This window comes from Peromyscus californicus, unplaced genomic scaffold (genome assembly GCF_007827085.1).
Source record: "Peromyscus californicus insignis strain IS unplaced genomic scaffold, ASM782708v3 Scaffold_5__1_contigs__length_169319896, whole genome shotgun sequence".
Lineage (NCBI taxonomy): Eukaryota > Metazoa > Chordata > Mammalia > Rodentia > Cricetidae > Peromyscus > Peromyscus californicus.
In genome coordinates this window covers 39,194,008-39,215,981 of record NW_026294573.1, presented here as the reverse complement: position 1 = coordinate 39,215,981, position 21,974 = coordinate 39,194,008, and the positions used below count along the sequence as shown (strand labels likewise).

The window sequence follows — 21,974 nt, the reverse complement described above, 5'->3', positions numbered from 1 at the left end:
AAATAAATATACGGGCAAAATGAGAAAGCTTAGAGGGTAAAGGTGCTGCAGCAAAGCCTGATACAAAAGTTCAATCCCAGGGACCCACATGGAAGAAGGAGAGAACAGACTCCCTCAAGTTCTGACCTCCACAGACACAACATGACATGAACATGTGTAGGAGAGCGTGTGTGTGTGTACATACACACACATGTGCACACAAAAATAAATAAATGTAAAGAATAATATAAATTAAATACACTACTAAAATGAAATTGAATACTAAGATACTCAGCAAGCACAAAACAAGGCACAAAATAAGACACCAAGACAAAAATTGCCTACAAAGCCTGGTATGATGGTATATAGTTCAGCACTCAGAGGGCTGAGGAAGTAGGCTAGAGATTTTCTTTTTTTTTTTAATTTTATTTGTAGCTAGAGTTTTCCTGCCTGGCCCACCGTCAGGTCAGGGCAAATCTCTCTCACCCGCCAGTCCCACAGCCACTTAGACCCAACCAAGTAAACACAGAGACTTATATTGGTTACAAACTGTATGGCCGTGGCAGGCTTCTTGCTAACTGTTCTTACAGCTTAAATTAATCCATTTCTATTAATCTATACCTTGCCACATGACTCGTGGCTTACCGGCATCTTCACATGCGGCTTGTCATCATGACGGCTGGCAGTGTCTCCCTCACCCAGCTTCCTGTTCTCTCAATTCTCCTCTCTGTTAGTCCCGCCTATACTTCCTGCCTGGCCACTGACCAATCAGTGATTTATTTATTGACCAATCAGCAACACATTTGACATACAGACCATCCCACAGCATTTATTTTATAATTTAATTTAATTTTACATATCAGCCATGGATTCCCTTGTCCTCCCTCCTCCTGTCCCCTGCTGTCTGCCCCCCAGCCCACTCCCCATTCCCATCTCCTCCAGGGCAAAGACTCCCCTGGGGATTGAGTTCAGGCAGGTCCAGTCCCCTCCTCCCAGGCTGAGCTAAGTGTCCCTGCATAAGCCCCAGGTTCCAAACAGCCAGCTCATGCACTGAGGACAGGTTCCCAGTCCCACTGCCTGGATGCCTCCCAAACAGATCAAGCTAATCAGCTGTCTCACTTATCCAGAGGGCCTGATCCAGTTGGGGGCTCTTCAGGTATTGGTTCATAGTTCATGTGTTTCCATTCGTTTGGCTATTTGTCCCTGTGCTTTTTCCAATCTTGGTCTCAACAATTCTAGCTCATACAAACCCTCCTCTTTCTCACCAATTGTACTCCTGGAGCTCCACCTGAGGCCTGGCCGTGGATCTCAGCATCCAGTTCCCTCAGTCATCGGATGAGATTTCTAGCTCGACAATTAGGGTGTTGGGCCATCCTATCACCAGAGTAGGTCAGTTCAGACTTTCTCTCACCCATTGCCAGTAGTCTATTGTGGAGGCATCTTTGTGGATTTCTGTGGACCTCTCTAGCACTTTGCTTCCTATTCTCCTGTGGTCTTCATTTATCATGGTCTCTTATTTTTTGTTCTCCCTCTCTGTTCTTGATCCAGCTGGGATCTCCTGCTCCCCTAAGCTCTCTTTCCCTCAAAACTTGCCCTTCATTACCCCCACTCACGTCCAGGTTATTCATGTAGATCTACTCAGCATCCCTAATTATCAGGTAAATGCAAATCAAATGACTCTGAGATACCACCTTATGCCTGTCAGAATGGCTAAGATCAAAAACACTGAAGACAGCTTATGCTGGAGAGGATGTGGAGCTAGGGGAACTCTCCTCCACCGCTGGTGGGAATGCAAGCTTGTACAACCACTTTGGAAATCAATATGGCATTTTCTCAGAAAATTGAGAATCAATCTCCCCCAAGACCCAGCTATACCACTCTTGGGCATATACCCAAGGAATGCTCAATCTAACCACAAGGGCACTTGCTCAGCTGTGTTCATATCAGCATTGTTTGCAATAGCCAGAACCTGGAAACAACCTAGATGCCCTTCAACTGAAGAATGGATAAATAAAATGTGGTACATATACACAATGGAATACTACTCAGCAGAGAAAAACAATGACATCATGAGGTTTGCAGTCAAATGGATGGATCTAGAAAAAATCATCCTGAGTGAGGTAACCCAGACTCATAAAGACAAACATGGTATGTACTCACTCATAGGAGGATACTAGATGTAAAACAAAGATGACTAGACTGCTACTCACAACTCCAGGGAGGCTACCCAGAAAACTGGACCCTAAGAAAGACACAGGGATCGCCCAATGACAGAGAAATGGATGAGGCTAGAGATTTTCAGCTCAGTCAGGGACACATGCTGGGCTACAGACTTGCCTGGTCTGCATAACTAGACCCTGTCAATCAGAGAGACACAAACTAAAACTAAAACTTCATTGAGATTCCATCTCACCCTAGTCAGAATGGCAGTTACTAAGAAAAAAGTATGAGCAAATGTTTGTAAGAACATGGGGATAAAAATCATTTATCCACTACTGGTGGGGATGTAAAACACTCTGACTGCTGTGGAATAAATATACAAGTTTCTCAGAAAGCTAAAAGTAGCTCTATCATATGACCTAGTTATACACTCATAAGAATTTACTGGTAGGACTCAACCTCAACATAACACAAAGGTAACTATATATTAACATTGATTGCAACACTATTCACAATAACTAAATTACAGAAGCAGCCAGTGATATACAACAGCACAGGACTGGATAAAGAAAAGGTACTGTGTATAGAGAATAGGATTTCTCAGCCACAAAGAAGAATAAAGCCATATTCTTTGTAGAAAAATGGATTCAACTGGAGATAATCATATTAAGCAAATTATGCCAGTCTCAAAAAGACAAACATTATATATTGTCTCCATTTATGGTTCCTTAATTCCAGGTAGATACATAAAATCATGTATGTATATATGACATGAAAATAGAAGTAAAATTCTCTAAGGGAACAAAACAGAGGGAGGAACGGGGGTTAGAAATGGAAAGTGGAGAAAATGCCCAATGTACAATATATTCTTTTATGAAAATGTACTCATGTAATATAGTGCTATATACAATGTATACACATGATAACATTTAAGAAAATAAGTCAAATTGAAATGAGATAAGAATTAAAAATATTAATTATACACAGAAAAGTTAAAAGAAGAAAATGGAAAATTTTTATGTAAATGTATTGCTACATCATTATGTTAATGTCAATAAAGACTTCGATACAAACAATATCAACTGAAATTGAGAAAATTGAACAATGATAAAAATCCAGCACAATATAATAAATGTGTCTACTCCTATTCAGATTCAAAAGATGTGGAACAAAAAACTACCCAGACTAAAAACAAATAGACTAATCCACAATTGTGGTTGCAGATTATAATGTTCATCTTCTATTAATTCATGAAAACAATCAACTAAATTTTGTGAAGCTTAAGAAGAATTTAAAGTACTAAAAATGATTATTTCTCACTAATAAACATTCAAAATACTATAAGTAGTAGAAAACAAAATGCAAAAATATTTAAAATAAAAAATTAACTTTAACCTTGACAATGTAGAAATAAAACTAATTTTATATGTGTTATAAAATATAAAATGAATAACTATACAATCTTTAAGAAGACAATTAGAAAATAAGACATTAACAAAGATGAAAATAATAAAAGTTATCAATGAAAATTAATGCCAAGATAAATTCATATGATTTCCTATGTATATTTAAGAAACAGATTTTATTCAATGTTTTAAAAAGAATAGGCACAGATGCAGACATCCATGACCAAGCCCCAGGTGGAGCTCCAGGAGTACAATCGACGAGAGAGAGGAGGGATTATATGAGCAAGAGATCATGATTGGAAAAAGTACAGAAACAACTAGTTAAACTAGTGGAAACACATAAACTGTGAACCAATAGCTGAGGAGCCCCCATGGAACTGGACTAGGCCCTCTGGATAAGCAAGACAGTTGTTTAGCTTGAACTGTTTAGGGGACCCCCAGGCAGTGAGACCGGGACCTGTCCTTAGTGCATGAGCTGGCTTTTTGGAACCTAGTGCCTATGCTGAGACACTTTGTTCAGCCTTGGTGCAGGGAGGAGGGCATTGGACCTGCCTCAACTGAATGTACCAGGCTGGGCTGACTCCCCAGGGGAGACCTTGCCTTGGAGGAGGTTGGAATGGGGAGTGGGTTGTGGGGGGAAAGGCTGGGCAGTGGGAGGAGGGAGGACAGGTGAATTCATGGTTGATATGTAAAATGAATAGAAAATCTCTTAATAAAAAGAGGAAAAAGCATAGGCATGTGGAAGAGAATATTAACAATATGTATGTGGCCATGGGGTTTTTATAGACATATATATTATATGTATGTACATATATATGTAGCTTACAATTTAATAATAGACAAAATATTAATCACTATTGTGGGATATTTGTACATTGTGTGGAAATGTGTCATTGTGACTGGTTTAATAAAAAAAACCTGAATGGCTGATAGCTAGGCAGGAGAGGATAGGCATGACTTCCAGGCAGAGGGAGGAAATCGGGTGGTGAGGAAGAACCATAGAGGCAGGGATTAAGTGGAGCAAGTCAGACATAGAGGATAAAGGAGAGGTAAAAAGACATGTGGCAGAACAGAGATTAATAGAAATGGATTAATTTAAGTTATAAGAGCTAGTTGGGAACAAGCCTAAGCTAAAGGCCAAGATTTCATAATTAATAATTTAATAATAAGTCTCCATGTCATTGTTTGAGAGTTGATGGTCCACAGAAAGCCTGACAGGAAAGTCCAGCTACAAATTACTGGTGAAATTTTTTAATATTAACTTTATGAATGAAGATTTGTCAGTGAAAAACGAGACATATAAATATGACTGTCAGTCACTAAGGAAATACAAAGAAAAACTACAGAATGTATATATGATCATACACTAAAAAGCTAATATTTTTTATTTTATTTTGAAATTATAACATAAATCATTTCTCTCTTCTCTTTCCTCCCTCCAGATACTTCTACATACCTCTCTTTTCCCTCTTTCAAATCCATGGCCTCTATTTTCATTAATTGTTGTTACAGACAGACAGACAGATAGATAAATAGAAAGAGAGATATAGATCAATAGATATGTGTGTGTATGCGTGTGTATGTACATATATATTCTGATGGATAAGAATATTTCTCCTACTTTCAACATTCCTCTGATGCCTATAGTTTTTTGTATGGAGTTAAGGCCTCATCATCTTTCCCCCAACCACTTTGGTATGTCTAATGTTGCTGTCCAGTTCATGCTTAGGCAGTCATATTGATGAAATTCAATGAGTATGGCTTCTGACAATACTAGGAGACACAGTCTCACCGCAAACTCCTTGATCCTCTGGCTCTTACAATCTTTCTGCCCCTGTCTTCTGCAGTATTCCCTCGGCCTTAGGTGCAGGAGTTAGAACAGCTAACCTTGAAATGACTGACAATATCAAACATGTGGGATGGTATGAATAAAAGTTAATTTTCAAATATTTCTAAGGATTATGATTCAGTGCAATTGGATGAAGAGTGTTTAGTAATAGAGAACAACAGAGCAATTAGGAAAGGTAACAACAGTGTTTCAGTAATATGCACTTGACAAAGAGGACGGGGCCAAAGGAAGAATAGCCACCAAGAGACAAGCACTTGGTGATCTGGGGATTGGAGGGCATCACAGTAAATGGTTTGGATATCAGAATTTTGGTTACATACACAAGGACTAAACAAATATTTAGAGGAATAAGAGGAGCCAGTGTCCTTCATAATTTAAGAAAGAAGGTACACATACAAAAGAAAAATAAATTCTGTGCCATTGAATTAGAATTAAAGCAACTGATGAAGTCATTGATTTCAATGTGTATAAGTATATATGGAATCAACATGAATGTCTAGGTATACAGATAGATATAAGATGATAGATAGAGAGATAGATAGATAGATAGATAGATAGATAGATAGATAGATAGATAGATAAAGATGGATGATAGATACATACATAGTTACATCTGTTGAGCGAGCCTAGGAACAACACATTTCAGTATTACTAAGGGCATTTAGACACAAAAGGTTCTCAAAATACCCTTACACTCAATGGCCCACATGTTTTTGGACAAACAACTAATGCCAGGGCCAGAGTATGAAAAGAAGAGTATGAAATAAGAATAAGAGGGAGACATGGGTTTGGGGTTCACTCTGTCTAAATTAGGGTACAATTGAGTTTTGAAATAAATGTCATAACAATGGATTATATCTGTTAAATAAAGTAGCCATGAGTTCAAATTGATATAAACAAAAAGATTTAAATAAACAGAAGAAAAATAAGTGGGAAAAGAAAAATTATTTCCTTAGAGTAGAATGTCAACTTATAGATGAATAAAAATGTTGAAATTAGTGAACAGGACCATCCACTTAACAAAAATCCACTCAGGTTTCTAAGCCTCCTATAATCATCTGTGCATTTTCTTATGAAAGTTTTAGAAAAAGAAATCTTCCAGGCCAGCCTAGCAGGAATTTCCCTCTTTGATAGTTTCAATATCTGCTCTGGTCCCTCTTAGGCCATCCACTGTGATGTCTGATAGCAAGAACTAATCCTGTTAGTACAGTTCAGCCAGAATTCTCCTCATGCCTGCTCACTCTGAGAAATTCTCCATCCACCTACATCAGTCTGTCCTGGGCTATAAGCTCCCGCTTGTTCTTGTTATATTCAGTTGGGTATATGCTCACCTCCCTCAAAACCCCATTATCAGGAGGTTGTCTTTTTATCATGAGGGTCCTGAATAAAGTTTTCCCTGACATTGCTTAACAAATATCCTTAAATTACTGTTTTATAATATTAGAAATCTCCATTTGCCCCTATGATGCTAATACTTAATTTAGCAAGAAACATAATAGGCACAAAACTAGTAGATAAAACTAAAAAGTTAAATGAGACTTTATGTGGTAACAATGGAGTATCCCCCCAAAAGACCATAGTTACAAATAAAAGTAGTAGGGAGGTAATAATGGAGATATATGGTAGACACCATTTTAACCAAACAATCAAAAGGTTCTAAATAATATACTAATATTTGGTGGGTAAGAACATGGGATAATCATATCTGATGGCCCAGGCTAAAATAATTATTGTTCATCTAATCAAAAAAAATCATACAAACCAAACTGGTAGGTATTCTATAATATGTTTGCCCTATAATCCTTTAAGGAAAGATTTAGAAACTTTCCCAGATTTAAGAAGACTTGAAAAATGTGTATCACGGGTGCCTTGCATAATCCTTGATTGATTTATTTCACTATAAAGAGCATTGCATGAATAAGTAGTAAGACTGGAATGGATTCTCTGGATAGATTGGACTTTTTGTACCATTTTTGTGTGAGTTGAAATTCCCGGGGGTGGAACTCACCTGTGTTAAACATCTACAAGGTGGATTGCCTAAAATTTCTGTGATTATAGAGAGCTGGCATGCTGCAGGTCCAGAACCAATTATCTTGAGCTTCCTTTAGCCATCTAAATAGGCATTTATTGCCCACACTGTGCTTGACTTAACACTCTTGTGGCTATCAGTAAAATCCTGTTTTAAAAATGTGTTAACAGTGATATTAGAAAGATGGTTCAGTGGCTGAGTGCACATACCCTCTAGCAAAGGACTCAAATTCAACTCCCAGCACCCAAATCAGGCATCTCACGACCACCTGTAATTCCAATTCCACTTCTGCAGGCACCTGCATTCACATGCACATACCCACACAGAGATACAACAAAATAAAATAAAATTTTAAGAATATACAAACAGACCTCTAGCTTCCACCAACTCAATGGCTAAGAATTTCATCAGGCAGCATCTGAGGGCTAGAGAAGTTTCCCAGTTTGCTTGTAGCCCACTTATCTGATATTCCCACTAATGTATTTTTAAAGTATCTTGATTTATGATTTTCTTTGTCCTGTTACTCCATGAAACTGTTCCCAGCAGTTTCACCTAAATTTTTATTCCTGGGCCATGACCACTCATATTTGGCTGCAGAATAAATTGTGTCTTATTCTCTGAGATGAGACAGTTTTGCATTAATACTTGAAGCAACAATGAATGATTGGAAATCATTCCAAAGTTCAACTTCTGAGAGATAGTTACTCCCATACTGAAAGTGACAATGTGGTAAACCAAAGGATTATGGACTGGCAATACCCATGAAAGAACTAAAAACATAAAGAACTAATGAACTGGATTCTGGAAAGTGAGAGATTTTTTTTTTTTAATGAGAAAAACCCTGTGACTGTTTTCACTTCTGATAAAATCTTGGGAGGAGAAATCTATCATAAAAAAAAATGAGGAAAAAACGCTAACAGTCATATGTGGGCTGTCATAACATATTAGAGGAGCCTTCACAACAGAGTGGTCTGTGCATATCCCCAGAATGCAAATGAAAGGCAGGGTGTGGAGCCAAGAACCTGTAATCCCAGCATTAGGAGTGGGAGCGGAGATAGGGGGATCTCAGAAGCTTGCTGGCCAGCCAGGCTAGCCAAATCAGTGAATTCGGGGTTCAGTGAGAAATGCTACTCCCAAAATAAAGTGGAAAGTAATTGAGATAGATAATTGATTTTGGCTTCTGAACACACACACACAAGAAGCAAAACAAATTTTGTTTTGGGTACTATACTTAGAATATTACATCTAAAAAGCATAATTGTTAAATATTATATCAAAATATAATTTATGAATATAACATCAAAATTAAATATAATCATGCAAATACAATCTGTACAATGAAAACTATAAAATATTCTTTAGAGAAATTAAAGAGCCACATGAATGCGAAGCTGTAACAAATTCATAGATTGACAAATATTGTTCATAAGTTTACTGCTAAATTTTACCTATACTTTAAACTTAATATTAAAATATAAACAGATTTTTAAGGAATTTGACATAGTGCATATATGATTATGTGGAAAGCCCAGGATCTTATCCATAAATATTTATTTAAAATTTTAATATTATTTATTTATTTCCCTGAGGCAAGATCATTCTATGTTGCACAGGATGTCTTTAAACTCCTTGGCTCAAGCAAACATCCAACATCAGAGATTATTAAATCTTAAAAATGCATATTTATGGTATACACAGTTGCAGTAGGGCTCAAGACCTTAGTGGTCCCTGAGACCTTAGGACAACTGGCTCCATGGTGGAAGTACCATTCAGGCTAATGAAACTCAGCATACAGACAGCACCACCTGCCCAAACTAAAACAAAGGCCTAATCCATCAAAGCCCACGGTTCTAGGAAAGTCTCTAAATGTACTACCTTTGCTTTTGGCTTCTCTAGTTCTGCTTCTGGCTAACTGTTCTTGTCAACACAGAACATGGTTTTGTGCTGAAAAACTCAACCTTAGAAAGGCTCAGTGCTACACTGGGATCCCGAACACCCAGTGTAGTCATAGGCTGACTAATAAAAGACTTTCCATTGGCTTAAACCCTTGTCCTGGCAGTCTTCTCTGGTGAATACAACATTGTGATATTTGGATAAATTACAGAACTGTACAGATGCATTTGCTAATCTGTGCAGGAAATTTTTTTGTTTAGTGTTCTAACTGTTTGTTGTGGCCCTATATAGCAGAAATATTTGGACAGGCAATATGTAAAAATTTATGGGCATTTAACAAAGGAATCACTCCATAATTTAGACAAATCAGACTCCTCCAGTGGTGTCAAAAAGACCATGCCATGACCACAGCCTGACAGGAACAGAGCAGGCCCAGATCTATCCATGATAAACACTGGGTATGATTCCCAGCCCCAAGATATCCTGGGCATCTGCATGTTACCTATAGGACCTCCATGGGCCTCTGACGGATCTAGCATGTGCATAGAAGCTGCCTGTAGCTAGAGTTTTCCTGCCTGGTCCACAGTCAGGACAAATCTCTCTCACCTGCCAGTCCCACAGCTGCTCAAACTCGACCAAGTAAACACAGAGACTTATATTGGTTATAAACTGTATGGCTGTGTCAGGCTTCTTGCTAACTGTTCTTACAGCTTAAATTAATCCATTTCTATTAATCTATACCTTGCCACATGGCTCGTGGCTTACCGGCATCTTCACATGCTGTTTCTCATCATGGCGGCTGGCAGTGTCTCTCTGACTCAGCCTTCCACTTCCCAGCTTTATTCTCCTCCTTGTCCCGCCTACACTTCCTGCCTAGCCAATGGCCAATAAGTGTTTTATTTATTGACTAATCAGCAACACATTTACCATACAGAACATCCCACAGCAGCTGCCTCCCAATCCTTCCCCTTGGACTCCATGGAACTATCCAGACCATAGTTTTGGAGGGCCCTATAACCAGGTGCAATATGTCCATGACTGCCTTTGAGCAGACTACCAGCAAGTCATCCAGCCTGTTCTGTGAGTGGCCCACACCCAGTGCAGAGTAAATTACACACAGAATTACCCCAGCCCCGAAGACCAAGAGAGAGGCCTGCACACAGAGACTGCTCCTTACCAAGGTTCCCAGGAGACCAGCTCTATCACACACCACCTAACAAAGCTGGAGCTTCTGGGGAATCCTTGGAACATCTTGCAGAGTTAAGACCACAGGGTCTGCAGGCTCCATCCACAGCTACTGTGTTTAGACTCCATAGCAACCACCTAGGAACCTCCAAACCCAAGGAACTCTAAAAACTAGCAATTTGCCAGAGGAATTACACAATGTCTTCATCACTCATTCTACAAACAGCTGCGGAGGCGGTGAAATTTGTGAACTTTTTGTTGATGAATGGCTTCAAACTGCAACTGACATATATGAGATAGAATCTGAGGTACTGATATCATTAAATAGTTGGAGCACTGCCTTAAAAATAAGACTGTAATAATAGTCATAGCAATCAGCTCCAAAGCAAAGCCCTAAATGCAAACAGGATATGGAAGGCACTGCATCTCAGCTGGACAAGGATGAGCATGACTTACTTACTAGGCACATTCATGGAATGGTGCAAATTGATTTCATAAAACAAGGAACTATGAATTTCAGATTCATCCCTGTGCTCTTCTCAAATGCCAAGAAGGAGCATATGCCCACCTAACTTCAGAACACTCATGTTTCCAGCTCATCCAAGAATGAAAATCCTGCTGTAGCTGTCCCAAAAGGAAAAGCATGTGGCTCCTTCCTGAGGTCCTCTGCTCACCCTTCAGGTGATAACCTTGTGGCATCAGTAATCTCCCAATCAGTAGGACCCCATTTTCACATTGTTCTTCTAGCTGAGGCTGGGTCATGGCATTCAAGGCTATTTCTCAATGTCTCCTGGGGGTATTCAGGGCCCAGAACACCTCTTCTGCAGAGTTCCCTGTCTCCTAATACTTTGAAGGCTCTGTATTTCCTGCCTTTGGAAAGCACACACGGTGTCCATGTCCTCATGAGTCTGAGTTGTCCACACTGGGCTTCCAGGACTTAGTGAGCAGATACTACAGGGGATGGCAGCAAACACATATGACCACAAACACTCTGTTATCACCACAACTACTTTTATGTGTTTGACAGATGCTTGTGTGTCCTCAGACCAAACTGATTCATGTTCAAATAATAAAATGAAATTTAAAGCAATTTTACTTAGAGTAATTGAGTCTCTGATAGAGACACTAAGCAACCATGAAGACTTGCACTGACTTATGAAAACTATCATATAGACCAGTTTGTTACTTAAAATCTGGAGTGAATCAAGTTAGACTAAGGTGATAGGTGGTCTAGGAAATATATGGCTGTATCTGACAACATGGACAAGAATTCTGATCATAATCATGTATAATTAGCATGCTTGGCCAAGGTTTGCTACTGGAAAGGAAGCTTCAATAATCAAGTGAACAAGATGCTTCATCCAATGGATGTCAATCAGCCTTTATTCAGATCAACTCTAGTGTTTGTTTAATGAGCCAGCCATGATGAAGACATGAAAGTTTATGAGATAAAAAAATGGATTTTTCCCTCCTTCCTTCTTCTCTTTTTTTTTTTTTTTTTTTTTTTTTTTTTTCGAGACAGAGTTTCTCTGTGTAGCTTTGCGCCTTTCCTGGATCTCGCTCTGTAGACCAGGCTGGCCTCGAACTCACAAAGATCCACCTGCCTCTGCCTCCCAAGTGCTGGGATTAAAGGCGTGCGCCACCACCGCCCGGCCCTTCCTTCTTCTCTTAAGCCACTGATTGCACAGCTGCCATTAGTGAGGACTAAACATCCACAGATTTTCCACTATTACTTATTATTTTGGATCACTTCTTCCACACAGAGAAGAGCAATTCATCTTCACTGAGTTAGGTAATTAACATAAAACCATATCTTGTTGAGGAAGTATTATAGGCATGCTTCCCATGATCTCTTCTTGGGGCACAAAATTAAAAATCTGTAGTTAAAACTATCACAGCTGATCAAAAAGCATGCTGTTTTAAGAAACATCTTCCTCTTTATAATACAGATGGACATCTACATGTAAGGTTGGAATGTTTCCATTCTGTCCACCACTGACCCCAGCACCTTCAGTTTCTAACAAGGTAGCACACTGAATCTGAAGGAGACTGGTTTAAACAGTTTGGACCATGTGGGAAAATAAGGATAAATCATTGTCTTAAAGAGGAGCAAGCATCTGAGTTTTCTGTTTTCATTAGTGCTGTAACAACCTAAAGAAGAGAAGGCAACACATGTTCTGAAACTGTCTTTGTCGCATCCATTTGCCTCTGAACTATGAAACACAAACTATTGATCTTTGCAAGCACTCTACAAACTAGCCAGTTCAAAACTTCTCTTATTGAACAATACACAGTAAGAGCCAATGTACTAGGAAAATTAGAAATTAAAAAATTTACATACTATAGCCTACAAATGGCCACTATCACGATGTAAGCAAAGTATTAGATTACTCACCCAAATGTGATTTAATCAATGCAAAAATGTCAGCATGTCTTTGCTCCTTCCAGGTTCTCAGAAGCAATACCATGGAAGTCAATGATGCTGTGTGATAAGAAATGAGAAGGGCAGAGCTAAACTAGCAGCCAGTTCAGTCACAGTGCATGATTCAAATTAGTAAACCTGAGCCAAGCCAGGGCAAGTCAGCACCAGAAACTGGAAGCCTTTATGAGGTCAGTCTAGCTCTACACCCTCATAAAGGAAATCCCCTCACTTAACATTGCACAAGACCAACTTGATTTTTTCTTTCAGCTTTATTGAAGTATAAATAGTAAACTAAAACTGTCTTTATTTTAGGTGAGCACATTAATATCTTGACATACAAAACCTGAATTGCCACAATCAAACTAGTTTGCATATGTATTACCTTGTTTATAAAATTTTTGTGGTAAATACTCATGAGAACTACCTACTAAGCACATTTAAGAGAGAGTGTTAATGGGGCCACCTTGTATGTTTCATCTATAAAACTTAGTCATCTTGCACAGCTAAAATGTTGATTAGTTATCACCTCATTTCTTCCTTGTCCTGGTTTATTGCAAACAGGGAAAACACTATTCTACTCTCTATTTTTACTATGCATGTGTGAATGAGATACAGTATTCATCTTCCTATGTCTGACATTTATATCACAGGAGATACATTAGATGCCAGATGTGGAACTACAGGATTTAAAATCTTCCCCTATGTTTTGTCTTTCTTCAGTCCCATCATGCCTTGTTATTCTGGAATTTTCTCTTTCAGAATGAAAATGTTTATTCTGTGCTATTTGCACAATCACAGCTAAGAGTGGCTTTGAGTCTTAGAAGAGACTGAACTCAGAATTTTTAAAGAATATTAGTACCGGTAAGGACTTAGAGAGTCTGGAGATGGACTAAATGCATTCTGCATTATGGATGGTCCTGAACCTGTGAAGGCCAAGGGTGCAGTGCTATGGTTTGAATATGAGACACCTCTCACAGAATTATGTGTTGAACACATGATCATCAGGTGATGGCTCTGTCTTGGAAACCTCTGGAAACTTTAGGACCTGAAGGAAATATACCACGGGGATCTTCTTGTCCCTGACTCCTTCCTGTCCCACCCACTGCTTCCCAGACAAAGTGAAGTAAAGGTCCTTAGTCACCATGCTGTTCTGTCTCATTATGGCCAGAAACAGGGACTGGAAGCCACTACCTGACTCCGCTGAAACTATCAGCTAAAATAAATATTTTCTTCTTTAAGCTATTCAGTTAAGTATTTTGGTCATATCAATAATAAGTAACTGGGGATAATTAATGAAAATTGATAAGATATACCTTCTATCAGGATAAAAAATCAAAACCATGTCATTATCTTGATAGATTCAAAAATAAACATTTTACAAAATTCAACAATTTATTAATAATTAAAGAATACTACTGGAAATGCTATACAAGGAATTTATCATGAACGCCATATGTAAAGTTATTTATTTGTTTTGCCTCTCACAAAAAAAAAAGGTTTCCTCTGGGGTAGGAAGTTTATAGATCAGTTATCACTGTATCCTGAAATACATTCATCCTTTAGTTTCCATAAGATGTTGGTCCTTGGAACCCCATATCTACTCATGGATGCTCAAATAATACATTATTTGCATCTAACTTATTAAAATCTTCTCAGTGCTTTAACTTATCCTTAGATTAGTTGTGGTAGCCAATACAATGTAAATCTATAAACAGTTGCTATACCATATTGTGAGGATTAATATAGTTCTCATGAGACCCCAGTAAGTTTCCCTTAGGAATAGATTGCTACCAAAAGAAGAAGAATGATCCCATTATAACCCATGCTGCCACATTTTGTCTTCTAGAGTCAAGAAGATACGACCAGCACATGTTTGTATGGGCACCACAATTTTGTAATAATATTTGGCTAAATGCTGTTTGCACCCACAGATGCACCCATGGTCTAAAGAGCTGCCTTTATTTATGAGTTTGAACAGTCCTTCTATCTTAGATAAAGAGAGGGATATACTCAGCAAAGGGGGAGATTCTGACTCCCCAGCCACTACAGTGGAAAGAGTGGGAGAGATTAAGTATTTCACAAATTAGATACCAGAGTGAGGATGTAACGTCTCATCAACCATTGAGAATGGGTACCATTCCAGCAGGGACTCACGGGACTCATGCATAGATGGTATCTCAGTTCATAAATATAGTCACACCCAAACTGAGGACTTATTGATTTATGAACCAATTTGTGAACCATTTGTAGTATGAATCAATATCTTGTTCATGCTCCTTAAGAACCTCCCAGGCTAACCAGTAATTACTTAAGACACTTCTAATAGACAAATCTTCAAACCCTAAGCCACAGTCCCCTCAGTCCCAGCCCAAAATGACCAGAACTCTGGAGGGACTGAGACCAATTCAGCTTTGGTATTATTTGGAAAAGCACAAAAACAGTTAAGTCTTTAAAGTCTTATAGAATGGAGGAATGGCTATACAGGAAACTATGTGGTAAAACCTATGAGTATAAAATTATGATTGAAAGTTGATATTTTCCTGAAGATTTCAGATTGGCATTGTGGTTTCTGTTTATGGCAACTGAGGCTAAGTTATAGATTATCAGCAGTTTTCTTTACTGTGCATATAAATATTGATTGATTATAAAACCAAATAGAATCCTTCACTCTCCCTTCTCATCCACCCTACTTAACTAATCAATCACCCTGTGACCACCTCCAAGTCAATTTCTGTTAGAACCAATATCATGACATCTGGAATTTTAAACAGATTTCTAGTAATTTGAATAAGAACTGAATCTCCACAGCAGCTGACTTTTGATAAAGTATTCCCAAACAATCTGAGAAATATACCTAATAATATCAGCACACCATAATGCCTTTCCCCTTTTGATGGTGCTATGGTTTGGCTATAGTATAAGTGTCCCTTCAAAGTCTGTGTGCTGGAGGTTGCTGAGGCAGAGACTCCTTATGGGTTGGGGCATGGTAGAAGATAATTAGGTCATTCAGTGTGCCACCCACAGAAAGGTTGGATTCCCACAGAAGTGAGTTGTTTTGAAAAGCAAGCTGGCCTCATCCCAGTCTCACCACTTGATCTCTCAAGTACTCCCTTAGTGGTGATGACACACTTCGTGGAGCCCTTGCCAGAACTGAACAGATAGAGATGCAGATCGCTGATTTATAATTACCAGCTTCCAAAACTGTGAATTAAATAAACCCCTTTGCAAAATACCTGGAGTCACTCGTGCATTCTGCTCTATCAACAGAAAATAGACTAGGAAGACAGGAAAAGTGCAGTGATATATCAAGAGGCTCATAGTACTTGGGGAAATTTTCTTCTCCTAGCAACAACAGGGATTTTCTTAAGTAAGCCATTTCTCCTCCTGAAATACATAAAGTGGTTTCATGGTAAATAAGTATGGTTTTAAGAAGAGTGCACCACTCTTAAAATGACAAGTTGGAAACCATTGCTGCAGCCGTGGATGGCCAAAAAGGAGCTCACATGAAAGTTTTGGGGGTTGGGTGTGTCCTTCAGTCATTTAATTATAATTATACAGTAATTGTGCTGAATAGGATCATAATGATCGCCAATAACGCCTGTGTACTGTGTCTACTCATCATCTAACAGTGCCAAGTACTGTACATGCATTGGCTCTGATTTGGAGGGCTGTCCTGTGATATATTACTCTGTCCTAACAGCTAACCCAGATGTTGTTATAGAGGAAACACAAGTGTCGGGAGTATTTGTAAATAACAAAAGCAACAATTATAAAAATAATATTATGTTGGCTAGGTAGTGTCAATGACAAAGAAAGATGAGGGGTTTTTTTTCTTAGTCTAACTTCTGAGAAAGTATATGAGTTTCAAAATGTTGACCCTGCTTCCTGGCTCTTTGGTCTAGTACAGGAGAAGAAAAGCAGTAGTAGTTAGTGACACCCACAAAGGAGGTGATTTCCAACTGAGTCAAATTCTCTTTAAGGGAGTGTATCAGAAAGGTTTCCCAGAGAAATTAAATCATGATTGTGGCCCACGGTACCCGAGATAAAGTATGTGGAGGAATAATTAGAATCAAGGCATGGCCCAGCTCAGAGAAAATGGAATTCCATTTTAAAAGTTTCCATCTTTAGATGGTCTGCTGATTCCTTCAAATTACACCCCTACCTATTCCTGCTACTTTCCCTGGACTGCCACTACCTAGTTCTAATTGTTTCTGATGAGATCTGGAGGGCAGGAAGGGAAAGCGACTGGACAGATTAGAGGGAAGTCTGAGTTCTTATGGTACTCTTCATTCAGATTAACTTTGCTTCTCCAAAGAAGATATGTTTAGCATGATTTTAAGGAAGTTTCTAGCACTTTCTAAATCTCCATTTACTTTTTAATTTGGTAAAATTTTAAAAATATCACAAACTCTTTTCTTATCATCATAACAGTTCCCCAAATAGGCTGTTCCAAGAAATGTTGAAAAGATTTTTTAAATGAAACAATGGACACATGATGAGTTACTAAATAAGTGGAGCTACAGCCCAAAACTAGCCCCTTCATCCCGGAGACTGGGATGCTTCACAGAATCAGGCAGAGTTTCTGAGATCTCACTAACCAACAGAGACAGACAGATCCTGTCGAGATTTTCTTTCACAAAGTGAAGGACAAACTGTGTGTTATTTGCTTTTCATGTTGCTGTGGCAAAAACTTTACAAGAGGCAATTTAAGGAAGGAAGGATTTTACTTTAGCTCGTGGATAGATGCAGTCCATTGTGGTGGGAAGACACAGCGGTGGGAGCATGTGGCTGGTTCTCCTCACCTCCACATATCTTGAAAGAAGAGAAAGAAAAGATGGGGTAAGATATAGGGGTGGGTTATTAAATGTGCTGAACCCTAACTGGTTCTGTATTTGGAAGAAGTATAAAAACCTTCAAATTTCTCTGCAGGATACAGAAAGAGAGATCTAGACACCAACCCAGCCACAAAACCTTCAACCTACAATCTGTCCTGCCTGCAAGACTGTGGCACAGAACTTGTGGGAGTGGCTAAGCAATGACTGCTTTAACTTGAGGCCCATACCACCAGAGGGAGTCCAGGCCTTATACTGCCTGGATGACCAGCAACCAGAGACTGGATAGCCCAGAGACCTAGGGTAGAACCAAACACAACTGGCAAAAAAAAAAAAAAAAAAAAAAAAATGAAGTGATTCCTAACGATGTCCTGCTATACTCATAGATAGGTGCCTTGTCCAGTTGTCACCAGAGAGGCTTCCTCTGGCAGCAGATGGGAGTAGGTACAGAGACACACAGTCAGACATTAAGGGGAGAAGCTTGGAGGACCCTGTGGAAGAAGGGTAGGAAAGATTGTAGGAGTCAGAGGGGATGGAGGATACCAGGAGAACATGGTCCATTTAATCAACTAAGCAGGACTCACATGGGCTCACAGAGACTGAAGCAGCAAGCATGGGGCCTGCAAGGGTCTACACCAGGTCCTCTGCATATATGTTGTGTTTGTTAGCTTTGTGTTTTTATGAGACTCCTAACAAACAGTATGAGTGGGTGTGTCTCTGACTCTTTTGCCTGCTTTTGAGACTCTTTTCCTCCTACTGGGTTGCTTGTCAAGCCTCCATATGGGGGCTTTTGCCTTGTTTTATTGTATCTTGTTGGTCCTGTGCTGTGGAATGATCTGTATGTCAAGTGTGTTGCTGATTGGTCAATAAATAAATCACTGATTGGCCAGTGGCTAGGCAGGAAGTGTAGGCGGGACAAGGAGGAGAATAAAGCTGGGAAGTGGAAGGCTGAGTCAGAGAGACACTGCCAGCCGCCACGATGACAAACAGCATGTGAAGATGCCGGTAAGCCACGAGCCACATGGCAAGGTATAGATTTATAGAAATGGATTAATTTAAGCTGGAAGAACAGTTAGCAAGAAGCCTGCCACAGCCATACAGTTTGTAAGCAATATAAGTCTCTGTGTTTACTTGGTTGGGTCTGAGCGGCTGTGGGACTGGCAGGTGAGAGAGATTTGTCCTGACAGTGGGCCAGGCAGGAAAACTCTAGCTATAGTCCTGTTTCGTTCTTGTCTCTTGGAGGCCTTATCTTCTGAAGGGAAATAGAGAAAGAGTGGATCTGGAGTAAAGGGTAGGTGGTTGGGACTGGGAAGAGTGAAGGGTTGGTAAACTGTGATTGGAATGTACTATATGAGAGAAGAATCTATTTTCAACTAAAAAAAAATACCCAGGTCACTCCTGTCTTCAGCTCTGTATACAGGCATTCCTTCTTTGTTTAGTTTCTTCATCAACTCAAAAACATACCACAGGGATATTAATAATTTCCATAAGAAATCAAATATACTAAGTACTCTGTGTACTTTACTAATGACTTGAAGTGCATCCAAAAAGTCATATAATCCAAGAATGATGGCACATGCCTATAATTGCAGCACTCAGGGGAGCTTGCAGGGCTACAGAAGAAGCTTGTCTATAAAGAAAAGTCACGTGGCTCTAAAACACAAAATGGTACAACTTTTGTTTGAGAATTTCATACAGGCATATAGTGTACTTAAATCAAATCTACCACATTCCCTGTCTTCCAACTCCTGCTCAATCCCCCCAGAATCACTCTTTCTTTCCAACTTAATGTGCCATTCTTTAAAACACAGAGTCCATTTAATGCTGCCTCTGTGAGCGTGACTGTGTGTAGGGCCATCTACTGGAATGTGGGCAGCCTCTTAGGGACCACATCCCTGAAGAAAACAAAATGTAACGATCTCCTTTCTCTTCTTCTTTTCTGACTCTGTCCTACACAACAAAAAACATTTCCATTTTATGTTCCCACCTTTCCTCAAAAGTCTTGACATACTGAAGTTAAAACTTGTCTGTACTTGCCTATCTCTAGATCATTTAGAAAAGCAGTTCCCAATAGTAATACTATGGAAGACAGGAGAATGTAACTGCTCACCACAAGAAAAAGAGAAAAAACCATTTTTATTTCATTATTCTTTTCTAAAAATGTACCATATAATCAATACACAATTCAAACTGAATTTGACTAAACTGCATTTAAGAAGCCTGGAGAACCAAATCCGAGGGAAAAGGGAACTTTAACAAAGAGACAATGAATCACACACATTTGCCCAAACAGATCTTAATCTCTAAAATACATGACATTGACATTCAAAATTATTTCTGTAAAAAGAGGCCTCCAAGACACTCCTCCCTACCTAAAAAAAATGTCTACTTAGGAATGTGTTTGCATCATTGTAATCAAAATAATGGGCACAGTTAAAGGCACAAAGATGGTCAACTCCAAGCAGCTCCTAACAAGAACAGGGGTGCAAAAGCCAAACAATGGACCCCAAAGAAAACTTTGAGGAAATTTGGCTTGGCCTCATGAAAGAAGAATAAGAATTGTAGACAGAAGAAACAGAAACACTGAGGCAGAAGAACATGTGATTTAACCATGGTCGTGTCCCTGATATACCTGACTGTGAGCTGGAGAGTTGCTGTATATGCCAGTATGTGCTGTAAATGTGACATCTCATGCTCAACAGACAACCATGTTATGATGTGTCACTATGAAGTCTTTCTTGTATCCATATGAATGCTTTTGATGTACAATCCACTTTGCCTGATTATTAAAATTGTGGTTTTAGTTTTCTTTTGTATACAGACGTGTGTGTGTGTGTGTGTGTGTGTGTGTGTGTGTGTGTGTGTGTGTGTGTGTGTGATGTACTACAATCAAATCACAGGCATTTTTATGCCAGGCAGATGCTCTATCATTCTGCCACATCCCCAGTGTTTACATTGTTGAGACAAGGTCTCACTATGTAGCTCAAGCTGGTCTTGAATTCAAGATCTTCCCTGTTTGGCTACCTGGGTGCTAAGATCACAGGAATGTATTTCCACATGACCCAGGGGCTACATTTCTCCATCATCTTACTTCTAACTAAATTTGTAAATTACAATGAGAGAATGTCTTATGTAGGTGAGATTTTAAACTTGCTTTTAACCAGTACTCTGGTATAGGAAAGAGTTTTGCCTAAATAACTGCTAGTTTCCATCCCTTAGGAAGCTGGTGCAGAAAGTAGACAGGTAGAAAAGAAACCATTCCAACTGGGGAGTAGAGAGAAGAAATTGATACAAGACAGTGCACATAATACACAATGGACAGCCATTAAGTGTTAGGAACAGGGTCAGAGACTGCAGTGGTAAGAAATTTACAATCATGGGCATATCTACTAAACACAGAACTTGAACTGAACAGATCTTGAAGAAACTAGGTGTTAGAAGAAATGAGATTGTAGCTGTATATGACGTACCCAAACTTACCCAACAAAGTTCTTTTTATAGGACAGCTTTGTTGTTTGAGTTTTTGGGGTTATGAGCAATGCTGTTATGAAAAAATCTACACACACATCATTTTGCCTACAACAAATAATTACCTTAGGGGAAATTCCCAGAGCTTTCAATCTCTGACAACACTCGACTCTCTTAATCGAGGAAGTCAGTAATGGAGTCAGTGATGGAGACACAGCACAGGCCAGAGGCATTGTTAAGTGAAACCACAACAGAAGCAACTCTGCCACATAAATGTGGGACAGCCTAGGTGAATTTCCAAAATTTCATCAGTTAAACTCCAATTGAGCATTTCTCACATGTTTATTATTGTCCTTTTATGGCAGGGCAAGGGGTTTGAGACAGGGTTTCTCTGTGTAGACTTGGCTGTCCTGGAACTTGCTATGTAGACCAGGCTGGCCTCAAACTCATAGTGATCTGCCTGCCTCTACCTCCCAATGTTATTGTCCTTTAATGCTTCCTTTGGATTTTTCAAATTCCTGGCAAATACAGTAAGATCTCCAAGCTTAGACAACGAACAAATCACTCCTTCTCATGAAGAGCACATCACCATAAATTATAACTTCAGATTTTCCTATGATGAAGTATGTCAACTTCAAGTTTGCATCTGTGGACAGGTATCTAGGTTTGTGTTTCAGATACCATCAACTTGGCAGACTCATGTCCGTCTGTGGTACTCAAAAGTGGTTTGTTGCAGCTGTTGCTTATAGGG

General features: G+C 39.2%; 1 protein-coding gene and 1 pseudogene across 1 annotated transcript in view; one reads left to right on the top strand and one right to left on the bottom strand.

Annotated features, from left to right (window-relative positions):
* Positions 1 to 12,981, bottom strand: part of LOC128097256 (selection and upkeep of intraepithelial T-cells protein 10-like) — a 57,548-nt gene extending 44,567 nt beyond the window's left edge. Inside the window, exon 1 of the mRNA XM_052717630.1 lies at positions 12,897 to 12,981. Within this exon, the coding sequence (XP_052573590.1) occupies positions 12,897 to 12,969 (73 nt within the window). The 5' untranslated portion in view covers positions 12,970 to 12,981. The remainder of the gene's footprint in view (positions 1 to 12,896) is intronic.
* Positions 6,093 to 11,206, top strand: LOC128096101 (E3 ubiquitin ligase TRAF3IP2-like; annotated as a pseudogene).
* Positions 12,982 to 21,974: the final 8,993 nt, after the last annotated feature.